This window comes from Hemiscyllium ocellatum, chromosome 10 (genome assembly GCF_020745735.1).
Source record: "Hemiscyllium ocellatum isolate sHemOce1 chromosome 10, sHemOce1.pat.X.cur, whole genome shotgun sequence".
NCBI classification, from domain to species: Eukaryota; Metazoa; Chordata; class Chondrichthyes; order Orectolobiformes; family Hemiscylliidae; genus Hemiscyllium; species Hemiscyllium ocellatum.
Genome location: NC_083410.1, coordinates 43,971,366 through 43,993,875, shown reverse-complemented (window position 1 = coordinate 43,993,875; position 22,510 = coordinate 43,971,366). Strand labels below are relative to the sequence as shown.

Here is a 22,510-nt window from a genome sequence, read left to right as displayed (position 1 = left end):
AATGATCACAAAACCAAGCCAAAACCTGCAGGAAAGTGAGGAAACAGCTATCATCCTCTGAGGTGCTGGCACACTATGATCCTTAATGAGATCTGTTATTCACATGTGATGCCTCCAGTCTGGCATTGCTGTGGTATGACACTATAGGTAGCCCAATGGAGAGGACTGCCCAGTAGACTATGTATCAATGACTTGGCGGTCATATTTTGAGCCAGGAAGTTCCATTAATATCTTTACAGATGCAAATTTATGATAACGTACCAGAAACTCCTGCTAGGTTTGCTTAAAGGGGACAAGGCAGTGCTGGCCATAGCTTCAGGCCAAACTCAGTGATGGGTTATAACACTAAGTGCCCATAATTACAAGTTAGAATACCGTCTAGGAGGTGAAGTAACAAATGCGGAGACTTTGACTTGCATCCCGTTGGCAGATAAATCACTGATGGTACCAGCAACAGAAGAATCTGTAATGGATTTAAATTTTCTGGTTACATTTCCAGTCACAACTGACAATATCAGACATTGGACACAAGTGATCCAGATCTATCAAAACTGAAGCAACTGATGATGGCAGAAACCAAAGAACCATCACACCCAGAATTGAAACATTTTTGAACCCAATGAGACCAGCTCACAGTAGATGACCGCATATTGTTAGGGGAAACAAGAGTGATTATCCCAAGCAAAGGCCGCTGTCAGATACTAGCTGAACTTCACCAGTGTCATTCAGTCATCTCCAAAATGAAGATCCTGGTGGTCATGCTTGGATGCAGACATAGTCATGTTGGTGGGGTTGTGACCAGAGTGCCGACAAGGACAAACATTGCCACCAGAAGCTCCCCCACGTTTATGAGAATGGCTGGGTAAACCTTGGACTTGGTTACACATTGACTATGCAGGTTCTTTCATTGGATCAATGTTTTTACTCATTGTGGATGCCCACTCAAAGTGGCTGCACATGCTTGGAGTTCATTTGTCAAACATGGGGACAATAATAGAAAAGCTGCGCATATCTTTTTCAATACATGGACTCATGAATGTATTGGTCACAGATAATGGGCCATCGTCTACCAGCAGGAAATTTAGGTATTTCCTAAAATTAATTGGAATTCAGCCCCATACCATGTATCATCCAATGGCCTGGCAAAGAGAGGTTCAAACTTTGAAGGCAGGCTGAAAGAAACAGCCTACATCCTTACTAGATACCAAACTGTCACAGTTCTTATTTGATTGTAGGACCACACCACATGCAACTACAGGGATAGCACAAGCAGAGTTGCTAATGGGTAAAAGACTCTACACAAGGTAAAATCTGATCTTCCCAGATGTGAGGGGGAGCGTGAAAAGGCATCAGGAACACCAATGCTGGACTTAAGACTCTGCCAAGCAACAGAGACAATTTATTGTCGGGGATGACGTTTGGTGTAAGAACCGTGTCAATGGTCTTGCATGGGTAAGAGGCATGTTTGACATGAGGTCAGCACCGGGATTACATAAATTTTGGGTTGGTGCAATGGTCCAGAGTAAGCACATGGACTATATGAAAGACACGAACTCTCAAATGTTGCAGGAGCAAAATGTGTTCCGCTCCTTGGAACAGTCGGAAAGGCTGTTGGAACCCATGGGTTCACCCTCTTCATCAAGCATTGATGAGAATTCTGAATGCAAGTTGGAGAAGACAGATGTAGCCAAATTGATGGAAGAAGAGTGTGAATTTCTACCGATGCATTGTTGGTACAAGAGGCATGCTCCCATGTTGGATGCTGAGTCAGTTCTGAGCTAAAATGCACCAGGACACTCCTCAGGAGAAAGATACAGCCTATGTCCTCAGACTCTGAGAGGGAGGGATTATTACAATGTTAAGCAGGTGGATTTCATAGAACATGAGTTCCCTGATTGAGGCTGTTAATCTAGTCCAAAGAGGGAGCCCTAGATGACAAATAAATAGTGGAGTGTCAGAGATTCTGGCACTCTGATCCTAGAGGCTGTGCCAAAGTCAAGGGCTTTCCACATGCAAATAAAGGTTGACTTGGTGATGAGATACTGGCCTCTGTAGAGTTATTTCAGTATTGTTATTTCCTCTATCACTTTTTTGTGCCAACATTTTCAGTGTCAAAATTCTATTTTCCTACTATCTTTTACTTACTTAATATTTCATCTCACGGGGTGGCGCACTAGAAATCAAGTCCTGATTGTTCCTGGAGTCATCACAAAAGTTAAAGGTTTTTTAAAAGTACACAAAATTCCCCAATGTACCTGTCTTTTAGATTCAGTTTGACAGAAAACAGGGACCACATTTCTATTCTTAACAAGAATGACTGCTTGTTATAAATAAATAGATTCTAGCTACAGGTAAACAATTATAAACCATTAGCATACTTTTTACTGGATAAAGCTCTAATCCCATTATAAATCTCACTCAATGCAGGTAAACAGACACCCATAAACACAAAGAAATAAATTGGTATTATAAGCCGAGGAAGCAACTGGTAAGGCAGTTCAATAGTCCCTGTCCAGCATTCATTGAGATGATCCTTGGCTTGTTGGGATTGCTGCTCATTAATCTTCCTTCTCCAGGTACCTTCACTTACATTTGGGAGCCACATTCTTTCTTATAAAGTCTCTTATAAATTCACAACTTACAACAACTGATTAGTGAAGATAAACTGGCCTTTTTCAGACTTGTGGTGCTTATTACTGTACAGAAAATGATATTTCCTTCCTGAGTCCACCCAGTCATGAAATCCCCCAAGTGGATTAGCTATTCTGGAGTCAATTACATAGTTATTAGTAGGCCGAAGGTGTTTGTGATTGACAACTGGTCACCACTTCACAGACCAATCAGCTCTTAGTTGCCAGTTAAATCTCATTTTGTACTCACTCCCTTGTTCCCGCTCTCCTGCAACTAAACCTCCCAACTGCTTGAACTAAACAACAGCATAAACAACACTTATAATGCAAGTTGATAACATGCTTTTATAGAGTACGATGATCCTTTCGATAATTCTTGGTTTTTAAAGCAATGCTTTTCCTATTTCAGCCCACAATCAAAAATACAGAAAAATAAAAACAGTCTTTATGTTGGAATCACCTGTCATTTTGGTTACGACAATATTTGTTAAGTTACACAGTCCATTCCTGAACTTTGTTCTGCTTATACCTGATGTGTTTTTTCCTACTGTTATTTTTGCTTCTCGCCACTCTTTTGTGCAGTGTCCATTTTTGTATGACGTCCTTGGACTTTTTGTGGCCCTGTACCGTTAAAGGTCTGGGAATGAATCTGTAAAGCTTGATGAGCTTCCTCCCTCATGAGGAAATGTCAGTTCTGGGTTTATTTTATTTTCAAAATTAGCTTAAAAAAAGTCAGACAGTAAAATTTAACCACTTTACTAAGACAAGGATTCATATTCAAATTATTATCAACTCTTTAACATTTCTTCAAAGGTTGAGCCTGTAAAATTATTTCCTTGCTCTAAAGTGATAAAGGTGAATTTTCTTTAATTCAATTAAGGTTGAATAGCATAAACTATTTAAAATTTTGATATGATCAAACTGCTAGAAAATTTCATACAAGGTTGACCATTCAGTGCATACCAGAAATAAGATGCAAAGTGAAGTTACTTTCATCAGTAAAGAATATAATGACAAGTGTCATTTTGCCATCTGTTTACGTATAGAAATCATAATTAATGTTAGCAAAAAGAAAATGCGATGGTAGGTGCTTCTGTTCAATCTATGACTAACTTTCATTATGATTTTCCAAAATAAAGTGATTCACAAAATTATTTTTGAATGTGTATTTGATCCAAGAGCTATTACCAACTTGTAGCTTTCAGCTGACTTAGCGTCTAGCTGTGGTAAGAAGAAAACAAAACATTTGATTAAAATAGTTGCTTACAACTTTACTTTGCAATTTAAAAATATCAGCTGACCTTTGACATTATGTTACAATTATGAGATTTATGCAATTGTTTTCTTTTGAGACTTTTTGCCTTTAAATTAAGGGCCAATGAAGGGGTCATATAACTAGTTCTGAATTCAGCCTTACAGCATTGTTTATTTGATGAGGAAAATTAGGATTCCTTCTCCTAGGGTGCAAAGCATTTATGCTTGGAAACAAAGGCAGTATCCCACATGTTAAGGGGAGACTAAGAGTCTCCAAAGTTCCAGAAAAGTACTGAGAATGTTGAGTTGTAAACACTTCTGCTTTAAACACTCCATTTAGTTCCAAGATGGGCTCTGAAGGATACCTTATTAGTATTTCTACTCAAATTCACAGACCATATGATTCATGTTGCTATAAGGAAGGATTCAAAGAGTCATTGCAAAGATCAGGTTACAGGCTTTCCTGGAATATCACCATCACAGTGCAATTTAATCTGTCTGTTTCTGAGAGGGAGGTAACAACTAGAAAAAGCCTAAATGGTTCACCATGCAGGATATATTAGAAGCTCATGTGCACAGAAAAACAAAATTCATGAGGCAAGCCTAAGAATATACCTGCAGTCAAGATTGGATACTTCAAAGAAAGCAGAGAAAAACAAAAAGAAATGGTTGGTGCTTCTGATATATTGTGATTGATTTTAATTTACATATAAACTGCAATATCAGGTTGGTAATAGTAACCTTAATGATGTACATAGAAACCTTTCAAGAACATTTTTTAGAGCAGCATGTTCTGAGACTGACCAATGATCAGGCTATAATAGACTTGCTGTTGTGTAATTTGACAGGATTACTTAATGAGTTCACACTAAAAGCACCTCTAGATATAGAAGTAAAGGACATAACTGCTGGACTTGATCTACGGCAAAAAGTGAGGGAACCAACAAGAGGGAAAACCATACTTGACCTTATTCTTAGATGTAGATGCAACTGTCCATGGCAGCATCAGTAAGAGTGACCACAGCACACTCTTTCTGAAGATGAAATCCTACCTTCGCATCAAGAATATTCTTCAATGTGTTATATTACACTATCAACATGCTAAATAGGACAGACTTCAAACAGATCTGGCAATTGAAAACCTCATCCATCATTAACCATCATTAACAGCAAAATTGTTCTCTAGCAGATTGTACAATTTGCAACCTCATGGCCAGGCATATCTCCCAATCAACCATTTCCATCAAGGCAGGGGATCAGTCCTGGTCCATGGAGGGTACAGAAGGGTTTGCCAAAAACAATATCAGGCATACCTAAAAAACCTGTGAAGCTAGCAAACAGGATTACTTGCATTATGTGCAGTACCTGAATATTAGCCTTTTGTGACTCATTCATAGGAACAATTGGATCCTTCTGCACCTCCAGAATTCTGACCACAGCACACACTTTCTGAAGATGAAATCCTACCTTCGCATCAAGAATATTCTCCAATTAAGCATAAGCAGTGAATGATAGACATAGCTAAACAGGCCCACAACCAATCAGATCTAATCTCTGCAATCCTGCCACATCCAGTCATGAATGTGGCCAATTAGACAATCAATTGGAAGAGGAGGCACATCAGTGCAAAATATAAGTTTGAAGCATTCGCTACAACCTTCAGACAGAAGTGCCAAGTGAAGGATCCATTTCGGCGTCCTCCAGTGGTTCCCAGTGTCACAGATACCAGTCTTCAGCCAATTTTATTCACTCCAAATGATGTCAAAAATGGTTGGAGGCTCTGGATACTGCAAAAGCTATGATTTCTGACAAGATTCCAGCAAAAGTATTGAAGACCTGAGCTCCACAGCTTACTCCTACCCTAGCCAAGCTATTCCAGTATGGTTTCAATGCTGGAATCTAGCAAACAATGTGAAAAACTGCCCAGGTATGTCCTGTACATAAAAAGCGAGAAAAATCCAACCTAATGACCATTTCATCAGTCTACTCTCAATCGTCAGTAAAGTGATGGATGTTGTCATCAACAGTGCTATCAAACAGCCTTTGCTCAGCAATAACCTGCTTGATGATGCCCAGTTTTGGTTCCACCAAGGCCACTCAGTTGCTGACATTGTTATAGCCTTGATTCAAACTTGGAAAAAAGCGCTGAATTCCAGAGGTGAGGTGAGACTGACAACCCTTGATATCAAGGCTACATTCAAGCAAGTGTGACATCAAGGAGTTTTAGCAAAACTGGAATCCATTGGTATTGGGGGCAAACCATCTACTGGTTGGAGTCATACCTGGCATACAGGTTGTGTTTATTGGATATTAGTCATCTCAGCTGTAAGATATATCAGCAGGTATTCCATCTAGGAGGTCTTCTAGGGCCAACCATTTTCAGCTGCTCCATTATAAGGTCAGAAGTAGGAATGTTTGCTGATGATAGCACAATGTTCAGAACCATTTGCGGCTCTCTACTGAGGCAGTCCACATTCAAATGCAACATTGCATAATCAAAATGCAATATTCAAGAAGGATAAAGAAAGCAGAGTATCATTTAAATGGAGACTGATAGCAGAATTCTGGAGGTGCAGAAGGATCCAATTGTTCCCATGAATGAGTCACAAAATATGAGTCATATTCAGGTACCTCACATAATCAAGGAGGATATTCGGATGCTATCTTTTATTACAAGAGAATGGTGGTGGATTGTTTTTCAGACTGGAGGCCTGTGACCAATGTGCTGCAAGGATCAATGATGGGTGCAGTGCATTTTGTCATTTATATATGTGTTTGGATGTGAAAATAGGAGGAATGGATAGTAAGTTTGCAGATGACACTAAACTTGGTATTTGTCAGTGAAGAAGGTTATCTCAGATTACAATGGGACCTTGATCAAAGTTTAATTTATATAAATGTGAGGTGTAGCATTTTGGTAAGGCAAATCAGGGCAGGATTTATACACTTAATGGTGGGGTCCTGAGGCCTATTGCCGAACAAAAACACCTTGGGTGCAAGTTTATAGTTCCTTAAAAATGGAGTCACATTTTGACAGGGTGATGAAGAAGTCGAGAGTGTGGTACTGGAAAACCAAAGCAGGTCAGGTGGCATCTGACGAGCAGGAGAATCAATGCTTCTTGACGATTCCTGATGAAGGGCTCTTGCCCGAAATATCGATTCTCCTGCTCCTTGGATGCAACCTGATCGGCTGTGCTTTTCCAGCATCACACTCTCGACTCTGATCTCCAGCATCTGCAGTCCTAACTTTCTCCAGGGTAGGGAAGAAGACATTTGATCCACTTGCCTTTATTGGTCAGTGCATTGAGTATAGGAGTTGGGATATCATATTGCAGCTGTACAGGACACTGGTTAGGCCACTTTTGGAACACTATGTTCAATTCTGGTCTCCCTGCTTTTGGAAAGATGTTAAACTTAAAAAAGTTCAGAAAAGATTTACAAGGATGTTGCCTGGTTTTGAGGGTTTGATTTATAGGGAAAGGCTGAAGAGGCTGGGGCTATTTTTCTCGGAGTGCCGGAGTTTGAAGTGACCTTATAGAGGTATATAAAATCATGAGCTTCATGAATAAAATGAATAACCAAGGTCATTTTTCCAGGGAATTAGAGGAGTACAAAATAAGAGGGGATAGGTTTAAGGTGAGGAAGGAAAGATATAAAAGGGACCTAAGGGCAACCTTTTCGTGCAGAGGGTAGTGTGTGTATAAGATGAGTTGCCAGATGAAGTGGGGGAGGTGAATATAATTATAAAATTTAAAAGACATCTTGATGGATATATGAATAGGAAGGGTTTAGTGGGAATTAAATTAGAAGAATTGGAATTAGTCTTAATGTCACATGCACTCGAATGAGTGCAATGAAAAGTTTGCAATGTCGCCGTTAATGGTACCATCTTTGGTACAAGATACCTATGTACAGGTACTTAAGTATTTAGTGCAAAATTGAAAGAATAATAAATAAAAGTCCAGCATAAGAATAAAAAAGGGAAAAAAAAGTCCTCAAATTACAGTCCTTTACACCAAAGTCCATGCCAGCAACTAGCTTCCAACCGTACCAGGTATGGGACTGGCCTGTGATGGCCTCCGGTTCGGGGATCGCCTCCTCCTCTGTTCCCCTCTGAGTAAGTTTGAAAATAAAGAAGAAAAAGAAAAAAGAACGGGTTGAGCAGAGGAGTCCTGGCTCCTCTGCAGCTATCTTTGACCTGATATGGGTAAAATGCTGGAAAATGGGACTAGATTAATTTAAGGTATCTGGTCGGCATGGATGAGTTGGACTGAACGATCTGTTTCCGTGCTGTACAACTCTATGAATTGAACGAAAATGGACAGATATTGTGCTGTAGTTTTACAAGGCATTAGTCTGTCCACGACTTAAATACTGTGTATTGTTTTGGCCTCCTTACTTAAGGGAGGATGTAAATGCATTGGAGGTCGTTCAGTGATGGTTTTCTAGATTGACACCTGAAATACATGGATTGTCTTAGGTGAAAGTAATATGCCCGAAATGTCGAATTTCCTATTCCTTGGATGCTGCCTAACCTGCTGTGCTTCAACCAGCAACACATTTTTAGAAAGTATTGAATAAAGGGTGATTTGATTGAAATGTTTAAGATCCTGAGTGACCTTGACAATGTGGGCATGGATAGGATGTTTCCTCATATGGTGAATCCATAACCATTATAATTATAACCATTATAATCCATTTATAACCTTTATAAAATTAGGAGTCACACTTTTAGAACAGAAATGAAATGTTTTTTTCTCTTGAGGGTTGTGAAATATTTGGAACTATGCCTCAAAAGGTGGGGGGTAAGTTATGTCATTTAAAGTAAAGTGGAGGTAGGATTTTGGCCAATGAAATCAAAGGTTATTGGATATAGATGAGAACACATAAACAGAACAGCCATGATTGTATCAAATGGTGAAGCAGAATTGAAAGGTTTAATTATTCACTTCTGCTCCTAATTTACCTATTTTCATGTTAGGCAGGAGGATTCTTTTATCTCGAGCTAGAGAGAGAGTATTTGGGAAAAGAAAATCTCATTGTGAAAGGCAGTTCTAAAATTTCTTGTTCTCATGCTGAGAAAAGATTGGAACAGGAATACTGTAAACCATTTGGAGCTAAGAATCACTCTAGATTGATTCTGGGAAAATTAAATGTCTATGTAAGAAACAATATAAAGAATGCCTGTAAAGTGTGTGCTTTAGGTTGTGTTTGTAATGAAAAAGGGACTATTATGACCTTTGATTTAAAGTATAAGTTGTGTAGAAGTCTAGTGTTTAATTAAGCAGTGTTTCAGTAATTTATTGCAGTAAGCATCTTAAAATGTGAAACATCATAAGATGTTATTCTTTCAACTATTATACTAGAAATTCAAATTTCATTTTCAAAGTTATAAGTCCCTGTATAAGTTGTAAGAATTTTTGATAGTCATCAGTTGTCATTGTATAATGAAGTAGAATTGATGGTAGCCCTGGAATCCAGAAGCTCTGGCAGCGAGTAATGTATTTGGTAGTACTGTGATATAGTTGCCAGTCCCAGCAGTACTTTGAGGAGGAGCTCTGGAAGAGGGGTCCCAGCATTCTGGAAACACCAGAAAAATACAGGATGTGCGATTTTGATTAATGAGAGAGATTACTGAGGTCTTGGAGTATTCAGGAAAGAGATATAACTCTATGTGCAGGTCAGGTGGATTAGCCATGCTAAATTGTCCCATAATGTCCAGAATTTGCAGGCTAAGTAGGTTAGCCATGGGGAATGCAGGGTTACAGAAATAGGATAGGGCAGTACGTCTGGGTGAACTGCTGTTCAGAGGGTCAGTGTGGACCCAATGGGCCCAGTTCCACACTGTAGGAATTCATCATATTCTATGATTTGGAGATGCTGGTATTGGACTGGGGTGTACAAAGTTAAAATTCACACAACACCAGGCTAAAGTCCAGCAGGTTTAACTGGAAGCACACTAGCTTTCAGAGTGCCTTCATCAGGTAATAGTGGAGGACACAATTCTAAGGCACAGAATTTATAGCAAAAATTTGCAGTGTCATGTAACTGAAATTATACACTGAAAAATACCTTGATTGTCCGTTAAGTCTTTCATCTGTTCGAATACCATGATAGTTTCACTTCTTTCAGATGTAAATCACAAAACCTTCCTCGTGCATCTTCCAAATTCATTTTCAATCTTAAAAACAGCCTAACAGAAATGAGTTTTAAAACTTTCTTACTGGTTTTGTTGAGGTAAGCCAATGGAGCATGTAACAAATATGTGAAAGATGACTAAATGCTATTTTTCAAGGGTTGTGAGAATACAAACAGGGCTACTCAATCGCTCTGGCACAAATTACGTCAAAGTGCTTGAACACATGGAGGACGGGAAAAATTTCTGGCTGTTCCTTTTTTTGAGGTGTTTTAGGTGTTGGAGGTGATTTCCTCGAATTCCAAGAGCAGCAATTACTGTTTTATATGCTGTTGCATTGTTTTGGAACTTTGGAAAACAAAAGTCAAAACAACAGCAGTTTAAAAGGGAGAAGAGCAGACAAAGGAAGCACATGGTGAGGACAGTGCAGGAGAGAGAGCGAAAGAGAGAACCTGCATAGTTGCTACCTTTGCTGTTTCAATTCATGTATCGCTGGACATCGGAGTGCATCTGGGAAAATTTAGGAACAGTGTAATTCACAACTAATCTTGGAGGAACTCTTGGGCGAAGTTCACAGCACAAAATCAGATAAGCTAATTGTTGTTTTAACTCTGTCCAAGATAAAGGCCGCAGTAGTGAGTGCAGTAGATTCTTTCTTGATTATATGACTTTTGGACATGTCTCTTGATTGAACTTAAAATATAATCCATAACTATTAATTTAACCTGGGGCAATGTTTGTAGAGGAATAAGACGGTGTTATTTTCTGGGTCTGTAGATTGTGAGGAGCAAAAAATGGCCTTTGCAGTGATATGTACTCCTTGTCAGATGTGAGAGTTTAAAGAGGGTTTAAGGGTTACTGCGGATTATATCTGCCATAAATGCTGTTGGATGCGAATCTTATCAGGTCGATTGGATCGGTTGGAGAGACAGACAGAAACGATGAGGAATTTGCAACAGCAACAGTATGTGATGGATGGCAGTTATAGGAAAGGGGGAAAGTCACAGATACAGTCACATAGATGGGTTTACACCAGGAAGGGTAAGAGAGGTAGGCAGCTAGTGCAGGAGTCTTTTGTGGATATACCCATTTCAAACAGGTATGCTGTTTTGTAAAATATAGGGGATGATTGATTCTCAGGGGAACATAGCATGAACAACCAAGTTTCTGGCATTGAGACTGGCTCTAATGCAACGAGGGGTACGTCGGCTTCCAAGAGATCAATTGTGTTAGGGGATTCTGTAGTCAGAGGTGCAGACACGTTTCTGTGGCCAGCAGAGAAAAAGCAGAATGGTGTGTTGTTTCCCTGGTGCCAGGATCAAGGATGTCTCAGAGAGGGTGCAGAATGTTCTCAAGGGAGAGAGGGGCTAGCAAGAGGTCATTATCCACATTGGAACCAATGACATTGGAAGGGAAAAGATAAAGATTCTGAAGGGAGATTACAGAGAGTTAAGCAGAAATTTAAAAAGGAGGTCCTCAAGGGTAGTAATATCTGGATTACTCCCAGTGCTACGAGCTAGTGAGGGCAGGAATAGGAGGATAGAGGAGATGTATGCATGGCTGAGGAGCTGGGGTATGGGAGAAGGATTCACATTTTTGGATCATTGGATTCTCTCTTGTACAAGTGACTTGTACAAGAAGGACGGCTTGCACATAAATTGGAAGGGGACTAATCCATTGGCAGGGAGATTTGCTCGAACTGCTTGGGAGGATTTAAACTAGAAGGGTGGGGGGGGGGACCCAGGGAGATAGTGAGGAAAAAGATCGATCTGAGACTGGTACAACTGTGAACAGAAGTGAGTCAAACAGTCAGGGCAGGCAGGGGCAAGGTAGCCCTAATAAATTAAACTGCATTTATTTCAATGCAAGGGGCCGAACAGGGAAGGCAGATGATCTCAGGGCATGGATAGCAACATGGGACTGGGATATTATAGCAATTACGGAAATATGGCTCAGGGATGGGCAGGACTGGCAGCTTAATGTTCCAGGATACAAATGCTACAGGAAGGATAGAAAGGGAGGCAAGAGAGGAGGGGGAGTGGCATTTTTGATATGGGATAACATTACAGCTGTGCTGAGGGAGGATATTCCTGGAAATACATCCAGGGAAGTTATTTGAGTGGAAATGAGAAATAAGAAAGGGATTGTATTATAGACCCCCCTATAGTCAGAGAGAAATTGAGAAACAAACTTGTAAGGAGATCTCAGCTATCTGTAAGAATAATAGGTTGGTTATGGGAGGGGATTTTAACTTTCCAAACATCGACTGGGACTGCCATAGTGTTAAAGGTATAGATGGAGAGGAATTTCTTAAGTGTGTACAAGACAATTATCTGATTCAGTATGTGGATGTACCCACTAAAGAAGGTGCAAAACTTGACCTACTCTTGGGAAATAAGGCAGGGCAGGTGACGGAGGTGTCAGTGAGGGAGCACTTTGGGGCCAGCGACCAGAATTCGATGAGATTTAAAATAATGATGGAAAAGGATAGACCAGATCTAAAAGTTGAAGTTCTAAATTGGCGAAAGGGTGAAAGGGAAGACTGGTAGGTATAGGGAATGCTGGATGACTAAACAAATTGAGGGTTTGGTTAAGAAAAAGAAGGAAGCGTATGTCAGGTATAGACAGGATAGACAGGATAGATCGAGTGAATCCTTAGAAGAGTATAAAGGCAGTAGGAGTTTTCTTAAGAGGGAAATCAGGAGGGCAAAACGGGGACATGAGATAGTTTTGGCAAATAGAATTAAGGAGAATCCAAAGGGTTTTTATAAATATATTAAGGACAAAAGGGTAACTAAGGAGAGAATAGGGCCCCTCAAAGATCAGCAAGGTGGCCTTTGTGTGGAGCCACAGAAAATGGAGGAGATACTAAATGAATATTTTGCATCAGTATTTACTGTGCAAAAGAATATGGAAGATATAGACTGAAGCGAAATAGATGGTGTCATCTTGCAAAATGTCCATATTATAGAGGAGGAAGTGCTGGATGTCTTGAAACGGTTAAAGGTGGATAAATCCCCAGGACCTGATCAGATGTACCCGAGAACTCTTTGGGAAGCTAGAGAAGTGATTGCTGGGCCTCTTGCTGAGATATTTGTATCATTGATAGTCACAGGTGAGGTGTGAGAAGACTGGAGGTTGGCAAACGTGGTGCCACTGTTTAAGAAGGGCGGGAAAGACAAGCCAGGGAATTATAGACCGGTGAGACTGACCTCGATGGAGGGCAAGTTGTTGGAGGGATTCCTGAGGGACAGGATGTACATATATTTGGAAAGGCAACGACTGATTTGGGGTAGTCAAATGGCTTTATGCTTGAGAAATCATGTCTTACAAACTTGATTGAGTTTTTTGAAGGAGTAACAAATAAGATTGATGAGGGAAGACCTGTAGATATGATCTATATGGACCTCAGTAAGGCTTTCAACAAGGTTCCCCATGGGAGACTGGTTAGCAAGGTTAGATCTCATGGAATACAGGGAGAACTAGCCATTTGGATACAGAACTGGCTCAAAGGTAGAAGACAGAGAGTGGTGGTGGAGCATTGTTTTTCAGACTGGAGGCCTGTGACCAGTGGAGTGCACAAGGATCGGTGCTGGGTCCTCTACTTTTTGTCATTTACATAAATGATTTGGATGTGAGAATAAGAGGTGTAGTTAGCAGATGATACCAAAATTGGAGGTGTAGTGGACAGCTAAGAGGGTTACCTCAGATTACAACAGGATCTGGACCAGATGGGCCAATGGGCTGAGAAGTGGCAGATGGAGTTTAATTCAGATAAATGCGAGGTGCTGCATTTTGGGAGAGCAAATCTCAGCAGGACTTATACACTTAATGGTAAGGTCCTAGGGAGTGTTGCTGAACAAAGAGACCTTGGAGTGCAGGTTCATAACTCCTTGAGAGTGGAGTCGCAGGTAGATAGGATAGTGAAGGCTGCGTTTAGTATGCTTTTCTTTATTGGTCAGAGTATTGAGTACAGGAGTTGGGAGGTCATGTTGCAGCTGTACAGGACATTGATTAGGCCACTGTTAGAATATTGCATGCAATTCAGGTCTCCTTCCTATTGGAAATATGTTGTGAAACTTGTAAGGATTCAGAAAAGATTTACAAGGATGTTGCCAGGGTTGGAGGATCTGAGCTACAGGGAGAGGCTAAACAGGCTGGGGCTGTTTTCTCCGGAGCATCGGAGGCTGAGGGGTGATCTTATAGAGGTTTACAAAATTATGAGGGGCATGGATAGGATAAATAGACAAAGTCTTTTCCCTGGGGTCGGGGAGTCCAGAACTAAAGGTCATAGGTTTAGGGTGAGAGGGGAAAGATATAAAAGAGACTTAAGAGGCAACTTTTTCATGCAGAAGGTGGTACGTGTATGGAATGAGCTGCCAGAGGATGTGGTGGAGGCTGGTACAATTGCAACATTTAAGAGGCCTTTGAATGGGTATATGGATAGGAAGGGTTTGGAGGGATATGGGTTGGGTGCTGGCAGGTGGGAATAGATTGGGTTGGGATATCTGGTCGGCATGGATGGGTTGGACCGAAGATCTGTTTCCATGCTGTACATCTCTTTGACTCTATGACATGGTTCACTATTTTTAGTTATTTCACTCCCTAAGGAAACCCAATTCAGAATAGCTTGATCTACCTAGGAACTGTTCCATCATCAGCCTCAGGTACATCTGTAGAAAATCCTGTTAATGTTACAGAGGTTTGTAAAATCATGAGGAGCACAGATAAGGTGAATAGCAAAAGGTGTTTTTCCCTGGGGTGGGGGGGAGTCAGAAATAGATGGTATAGATTTAAGGTGAAAGGGGAAAAATGTAAAAGGGACCAGAGGAACAACTTTTTCCACACAGAAGATGATGCATGTACAGAATGAGCTGCCAGAGAAAGTAGTACATGTTTCCTATATTGGTCAGAGAATTGAGTACAGGAGTTGGGAGGTTATGTTGTGGCTGTCCATGACATTGGTTAGGCCACTTTTGGAATATCACGTGCAATTCTGGTCTTGCTCCTGACAGAAGGATGTTTAGAGACTTGAAAGTGTTCAGAAAGAATTCACAAGAATGTTGCCAGGGTTGGAGAATTTGAGCTATAGGGAGAGGCTGAATACGCTGGGCTGGTTTCCCTGGAGTGAAGGCTGAGGGGTGACCTCTTCGAGGTTTATAAAATTACGAGGGGCATGGATAGGATAAATAGACAAGGTCTTTTCTCTGGGGTTGGGGAGTCCAGAACTAGAAGGGCATAGGTTTAGGGTGAGAAGGGAAAGATATAAAAGGGACCTGAGAGGCAACTTTTTCATGCAAAGGGTGGTGAATGTATGGAATGAGTTGCGAGAGGAAGTGGTGGAGGCTGGTAGAATTGCAACATTTAAGAGAAAGGGGTTGGAAGGATATGGGTCAGGTGTTGGCAGGTGAGACTAGATTGGGTTGGGATATCTGGTCATCATGGACTACTTGGACCGAAGGGTGTGTTTCCATACTGTACATTTCTATCACTCTAAGTGGTTCTGTAATCAAAAAATATTGGGAATGGAGTCTATTTTTTTTGAGTCGGGGAAGTAAGGAGAGTAAATCTTTCGAAAAAATTCTGCTGTCCACCATGACTGGGAAAACCAATCTAAGGAAGTAAAGGTTACTAATACTAATCAGCAGTTAGAAGTTGCTTGAATATGGCAGTATTGGAGATTGTTAGATTTAATATTTTTGTGCAGGAATAGGTTAGAGGAGTGGGACACAAGATCTATTTTAAGTCATCAGGTATCAACCTCCTATCTGTTGTTCCCTGTCAGCCTCTATAGCAAACATATGAATAATGTCTTTGAACTTTCAGGGAATCCAGGAAGCCCTTCCCCATCTTCAGTTGACTGCTATTTTTATACTGAATTAGATATTGAGAAGGATCACTGAACTCAAAACATTATCTGGGAACTCTGCTTTCTCTGCACAGTTGTTGCCAAACCTGCTTAGTTTCTCTGGGAAGTTCTGTTTTGCTCCTAATTTTATGTATCTCTCTGAGAAAAGTCCAAAAATTACTTTATATGACCTTAACTGAATATATGGAACTTCACAGGCTCTAGATATACAATTTCCTGATAGACACTGATCACATGTGGTTGAAGCAAATGATATTGCAAGCAGATATTACTTAAGGAGATGATGTAGAATCAGAAGCTCAGCTCAAGGTTAACTAGAGCATTTTGCTAATCCAATCCATGGAAGATATGTTCAAGTGAGGATTTTGGCCAGGAAAGGTGATGGAATTAATGGAAAGGATATAGAGGTTTTTTTTGCAGGTGTGAGACACAGTGAAAGACACAAGGTGCACGAATCTTTATTCAAATTTCCACCACCAGGAAGAAAGGAAACACCCAAGTGGCCTGTGACGAGCAGTGCCCTTCACATCAAAGGGCAATGCTGCATGATCAAACAGTGAAGGGGGAGGGCAGGGATCAAATCAAAATAGAGTTGGAGGGGGAAATAATGCACTCCACTCTCTGCAATGACCACCTCTCCCTGAACAATTCCAGAGTGTTGGTGGACACCGTGTGCTCCTTTTCCAGAGACACCCAGGCTCTAATGTAACCATGGAAGATGGGCAGGCAGTTGGCTCTAAGGACCTCCTCCACAGACTGCTGCCAGGACCTATTTATGGCCAGTTTAGCCAGGCCCCCATCCGTACCAGGTGCCCAAAGATCAGGAGCGTGGGACTGAAGTGCAACTAAAAGCAGAGGAGGAGGTTTTTAAGAAAATCAAAAAGGGAGTGCAAATGCCCACACCCAATATATACATGGTCTACAGACTTCACAGCCCCACAGAACAAACAGTTGGCTGGGAGTCCGTGAACCACCACAATTTGCGGTTGCAGGGGACTGCTGCATGCAGCACCCTCCACCCCAGATCCCCGAGAGAAAGGAGGAGGACTCACGCATAGAGAGCCCTCCACCGGGGATCTCCACCGCCCGGTGGCAAATGGGCACGCCAAGGCATGTCAGGGCGGTGACTGAGGGAGAAGAGGTGGATGGTGTGCAGCAGCAGCAGTCGATACAGGACCCACCTTTTAATGTCCTTAAAAGGGACAAAACTAAGATTCCAGAGGCAGCTCAGGTTTTGGGGCACAGGTTCCCGGGGGAAGTACGGGATCTTGGGGCCAATGTGAAATTCCGTCTAGGCTGGGGTGAGCGTGGACGGGATTCCATCGCACACCTGAGCATCTTCCAACTAGGATATAGAGTTTATAGTGGACCCTGAAGATAATGACTTTGATCATGCCTATTGGAAAAAATGATCAACTCATGATTCTCTTTACAAAGAAAGATATGATGGAAGCATCCGATAGGCTTCCAAGAAATTACAAAAAGACCTGGCATGGATGAACTGGACCGAAGGATCTGTTTCTATGCTGTACATCTCTATGACTCTATGACTTCATATAGTAGATATAGAGAAAATGTTTTCACTTGTGGAAAAACGAAAAATAGGAACCATATAAAAGAGTCATTAATCCAATCTAAGCATTTCAGGTGAAATGTCTTTATTCAGAGAGGAGTTAATATGTTGAATTCATTACCGTAAGGAGTAGTGAAATAAATTTCATGAATTGTGCTAAAAGGAGGCTAGGTGAATACATAAGGGAGAAAGGAATAGAAAGTTGTTGGCTTTAGGTGTAGAAGTGGTTACTGTACTGCAGCAACATTGACAGATGTCCATTGGATTGAATGGCCTATTTCTGTGCTATAGTTTCATGAAAAATTTGTAGTCATCATACAAAAAGGAACAGAAGAGTGGAATTAAATATCAAACACATACTTTAAAATCCCAACATGCCATAAACATAAAAATGAACTTACACAGCCATTGTCAATCTGTAACACTGATAACCTATTCCACATATCAAAACACATCAATTGTTACAAAATAATGAAATCTCTGATGTACTATGAGTAAAGTAATGGAAAACATACAATTGAGTTGTATAAAAGGTATGTCCACGGACCTCCTTCCAAATGAACAACACCTGAAGCCATTAGAAGCCAGTACCAGACTTCTAAATTTGTCTGAAAGAGTAGGAAAATACAAATCAAAATAAAAGAATCTAAAAATAATGGTTGCACTTATTGAAATCCAGGAGTGTGCATATTAACAGTGATACCTCTCATAAATATAATGTTAAAAACAGTGAAAAAACCTAACAAATTCCTGGAGTTGAAATGAAAGAGAGTATGTGGTATAACAAAATGTTTGAAGTGTTAAACAACGTAGAATTTTTCGTTTTAAAAGTCAGTTTAATATTGCACACATATGTGCATATGCACAGTTGGAAATAATTGGCAGTGAGCATGTACAGTCAGCAACCATCATGGGATTATTGATGCCAGAGAATATATTATTAAAATTATCTGCCAACGAAAGGAAAGAAAGTCTTGAATTATAGTTCCATTCCAAACCGCAGGATCCCCCAAAGCACCTTACAGCCAATAAGGTATTTTGAAATGCAGTCATTGACATAACAAAGGAACGTGAGAACAAATTTACACACAGCAAGCTCCCACAAATAATGTCATGATTAGATCATCTGTTTTTGTGATGCCGATTGAGAATAACTGTTGACCAAAGAACTGGGATTAACTCCCCCGCAAAATCTCTTTTTTTTAAAGACAAGGATTTCTAAAACAACCTATTCTGAATAACTAGTTAGCTGAATTGGCCATAAGAAGAAGGGAAGAACCGAACTGAATTTATAACAAAAATATATCTTTTCTTTTCTCACCGTAACTGAAATTTCTATTACTTGAAATAAAGGTTTAAAACGAAATTAGTTGTCTTTTGCTTCTTCAGTCATCCTCATTATTGTTTTTACTTCAAGGTATCATCATTTCTCAAAATCCTGAGCTTGGACATCAGCAACAAGTAGAAGTTGCAGCAGTTTGAGCATTTACAGTGTATGCACTTTCTGAAGCAGTAGCATTTACCAGCCCAATTTCTTATTTTCCTATTCAATTCCTTCGAACTATGTGGTTGGTTGTCCTTTTTATAAAAATTATTTAATGAAAATCCTGGGGAGAAATACCTTATTCAGGTAACATTTATTTGACTATATTTCTAAACAGGGAGATTGGCTACATATGTAAATATGTTTGTATGTCAGAGACTGAGAGAAACAGTAGGCAGGCGATTTTAACCCTACCTACCCCAGGTGTATAGAATCTGAATAAAATCAAGATGTACTTCTGTTGTGTCATTCCTACCACTCACTGGATTTTGACACAAAATCACTGATCCTCTTCCAAACCTCACACCAGCTAATACATCCTAGTGGAATTGGTGTTTAATATTAACTATTTAATATTAAAGGCAACAAAAGCAGAAAGTGCTGGAGAATCTCAGCAGGTCTCGCAGCATCTGTAAAGAGGGAGAAGCATAGAGCTAATGTTCTCAGTCCAGCGATCCTTCATCATAACTCAATTAAAAGAATCACTATTCTTCCTGTCACATACCACTGTATTACACAATAGTACTATTTTATAATGATAGCACACATGGATTTAACAACTTTTTAGCTGTTTACAGTTGCAATCTCTAGCCACTGGATGACTCTGTGGAGCAATTTATATTCTGAACCTGTTTCCATGTCATCCATGTTGCTTTTTGTTTGTTAAGTGCCATATTCTTCATGTTGTCATTTATTGTTTTCACTTTTAAGTTTTATATTTATATTTTTATCTGTTTTCAAGTTATTTTATGTCGTCAAAATATATCATGGGTGAATCCTGTTTTCTTGATGGCACATCATTGTCCTTGGTGCACCATTTGGCTCTTGCACAAATTGTTTTCTGCCACCCATTGATATATATTTTCTGCTCTTATACCTCCAACTCCACTCCAACCTAATGTAAACAAAAGCAATTGACTGCCTCTGTGGGAGCATGTTTTGATCGCCTTGGTACCACAAATGGAATATGCACTCATTTTCTGCATTTGTTAGTATGTAGCATGTACTGAAACCATTTTCTACTTCAGCTTTCTGATGCCCACCAATTTCCAGACAAGCTGTTGGAAACTGGGGTCCCCTTTATACCAGTGTTCACTCAGTGTTCCATAATCAGTATTTCCTGTGTCGCTTGAGACCACATTTAACTGTGTTACTCTAGGAACTAGCCTTCTGCTCATTTAAGTAAAGGATCTATCTGGCATCACACTACCTATTATGAGTGCAATGATTTTGCAAATAAACAGGTTTTATTCTTGGAAGGAATGAAATATTACCTTCAAGGAAAGGGTGTAAGAGGGAATTGATCATCTGATGTTATGAGTCCTTTTGTCATTGGCCAATTCAAATAATAGATTGGCATTTAGTAAATTACCTGCCCTTAGAATTAGGGTTTATTCACAAGTGCTCAGGAGCAGAGGGCAATCCTTATCAGTCTGTCTTCATTAGGCCATCCTTGTTTGCAGCAGTCATCATCAAACAGTTCTCGTCAGCTGGTTCTTTTAGATAACAGTCCTCATCAGGTGATCCTCAGACTACTGTCTTCTCCAGATGAAAGATGGACCAGGGAAAAAGGAGAAAAACCCAGGGAAGAGTCCTCTAACACTTCAGCAAGAGAAGAGGATGCTGTCTTAATAACTTTACCAAGACCAACACATTCCATACCAACAGGCCGTTTGTCTTCTGGTATCCATGAACCATCTCCAATTGTCTCATTGTATGCTTTCTTTATCTAATTAAATAATGTATCAGATCTAAACTGTTTCTTAACAAACTCAATAAACTATCAAAAAAATGATCACAAATTATTGACTGCCTATATTAGTTAACTGTTGGCATGAAGCCCCCAAGATTCACAAAGCTAATAGTCTGTTCTGTATCTCTTTCCCATGATAAGTGTGCCATCTATTTCTTCAGTAGCAGCTGCCTCTGAATCACCAGCTAGTCATGGTTGACGAGACTAAGGGACGTTTATATAGTGGCAGCCAGCCACAAATTACTCTGTATTTTTATTTTTTCCTTTCCTACATCTCTTTCAGTCTGTCTCTGTCTTTCTTCCTGAATTTTCTTTCAAACTATTAGTTGTACGCATGTATCCTCTTCCTTGCTCAACTGTTGCCTCCCATCCCACAGTCCTATCTAGTTGGTACTCATCCCCTTTAAAATTCTGAGGGGCATAGATAGAATAGACAGGAAGGAACTTTCCCCCTTGGTGAAGGGATCAATGACTTGGGCATACATTTCAGTCAAGGGGCAGGAGGTTTGGAGGGGATATGGGGAAAGTGTTTTTCACTCAGAGAATGGTGGGAATCCTGAACTCACCACCTGTAAAGGTGTTAGATGCAGAAACCCTCATAACTCTTAAGAAATATTTAGATGTACACTTGCAAAAGACTAAGTGCTAGAAAATGGGATGAGAATAGTTTGTTTTTTTTAACTAGTGTGGACTCGCTAGATAGAAGAACCTTTCTCTGTGCTGTAAACCTCTTTCACTCTATCTGTTTTGTGCTACCTGATTGTTGTCCTGAGTAATCCTGTTTTCTTCTATTTTCACACATCCATACGCTTTTCTCCATTCCCCTGTGCAATCCCAGACATCGTGGAGGAAATCTGACTTTGCAGCACTAAGTGTTTTCCTTTTTCAGTTATTTGCACAAAGCTGAGAAAATATCTGTTTCTGCAAACTTGACTCAGAAGCAATTCCCTTGAATGGTTTGAATTTTCTAGGGTTTTGGGGCTCAGTATTAACTGGAGTCGGGCCCACTCCCATGGAAACAGAGGTATCAAGCACTGAACAGGCTATTTAAAAGACCCTCCTCGTATTCTAGGACTTTGAACCAGTTATAATAAAAAAGTAAGGCCTTTTGGAATTCATACCTCATACCCTACACACTCCCCATGTCCCATACATGCCAACTCTTCCACCTGATGTCCTCATCAACATCCAATGGCTCTTCATATTCTTAATGGCAACCTTTGCTCCTTTCATACACCCAAAAGCCCTCATGAGTAATCATGAAGGTGGTATAAAACTTACACTCATAAAACAATGATAACACTTAACCGTATATCAGGAAAAATCTATTGAAATTGCAGGCACTGACTTGCTTTTGAACTGAAGGTCACCAAAGACTTATTTAGAAAATTTAAAAGACAAATAATTTAAAGTACATAATAACAATTTATATTACCTTATCCATCTTGTATACTTATTGATGTCTACTGTTAACAATCCTAAAGGGGTACCTGGATCTCTCCAAATAATTCAGCAAAGTTTTTTTTTCAAATGCAAAAAGCCCAAACATTGTGGTTATAAACCTGAATGATGAAAATTGCTTCTGAGTCAAGGCAATTGTACTTTTAGACATACTACTGCTTCTATGAACTGCAGATGTGTGAAATATATCCTGCCATTGTTCTACCCTCTCTCACCCAAGCTGAAGCAGTGGATGTTGAATTTAGTTTGAAAACTCCATAAACTGGCGGTCTTCAGCAACTTCCAACTTGG

At 40.1% G+C, this 22,510-nt stretch overlaps 1 protein-coding gene across 1 annotated transcript in view; it reads left to right on the top strand.

The window, feature by feature from the left end:
* spata17 (spermatogenesis associated 17) overlaps positions 1 to 20,673 on the top strand; it is a 107,566-nt gene extending 86,893 nt beyond the window's left edge. The window contains exon 8 of the mRNA XM_060831454.1: positions 20,554 to 20,673. Coding sequence (XP_060687437.1) covers positions 20,554 to 20,637 — 84 coding nt within the window. The 3' untranslated portion in view covers positions 20,638 to 20,673. The remainder of the gene's footprint in view (positions 1 to 20,553) is intronic.
* Positions 20,674 to 22,510: the final 1,837 nt, after the last annotated feature.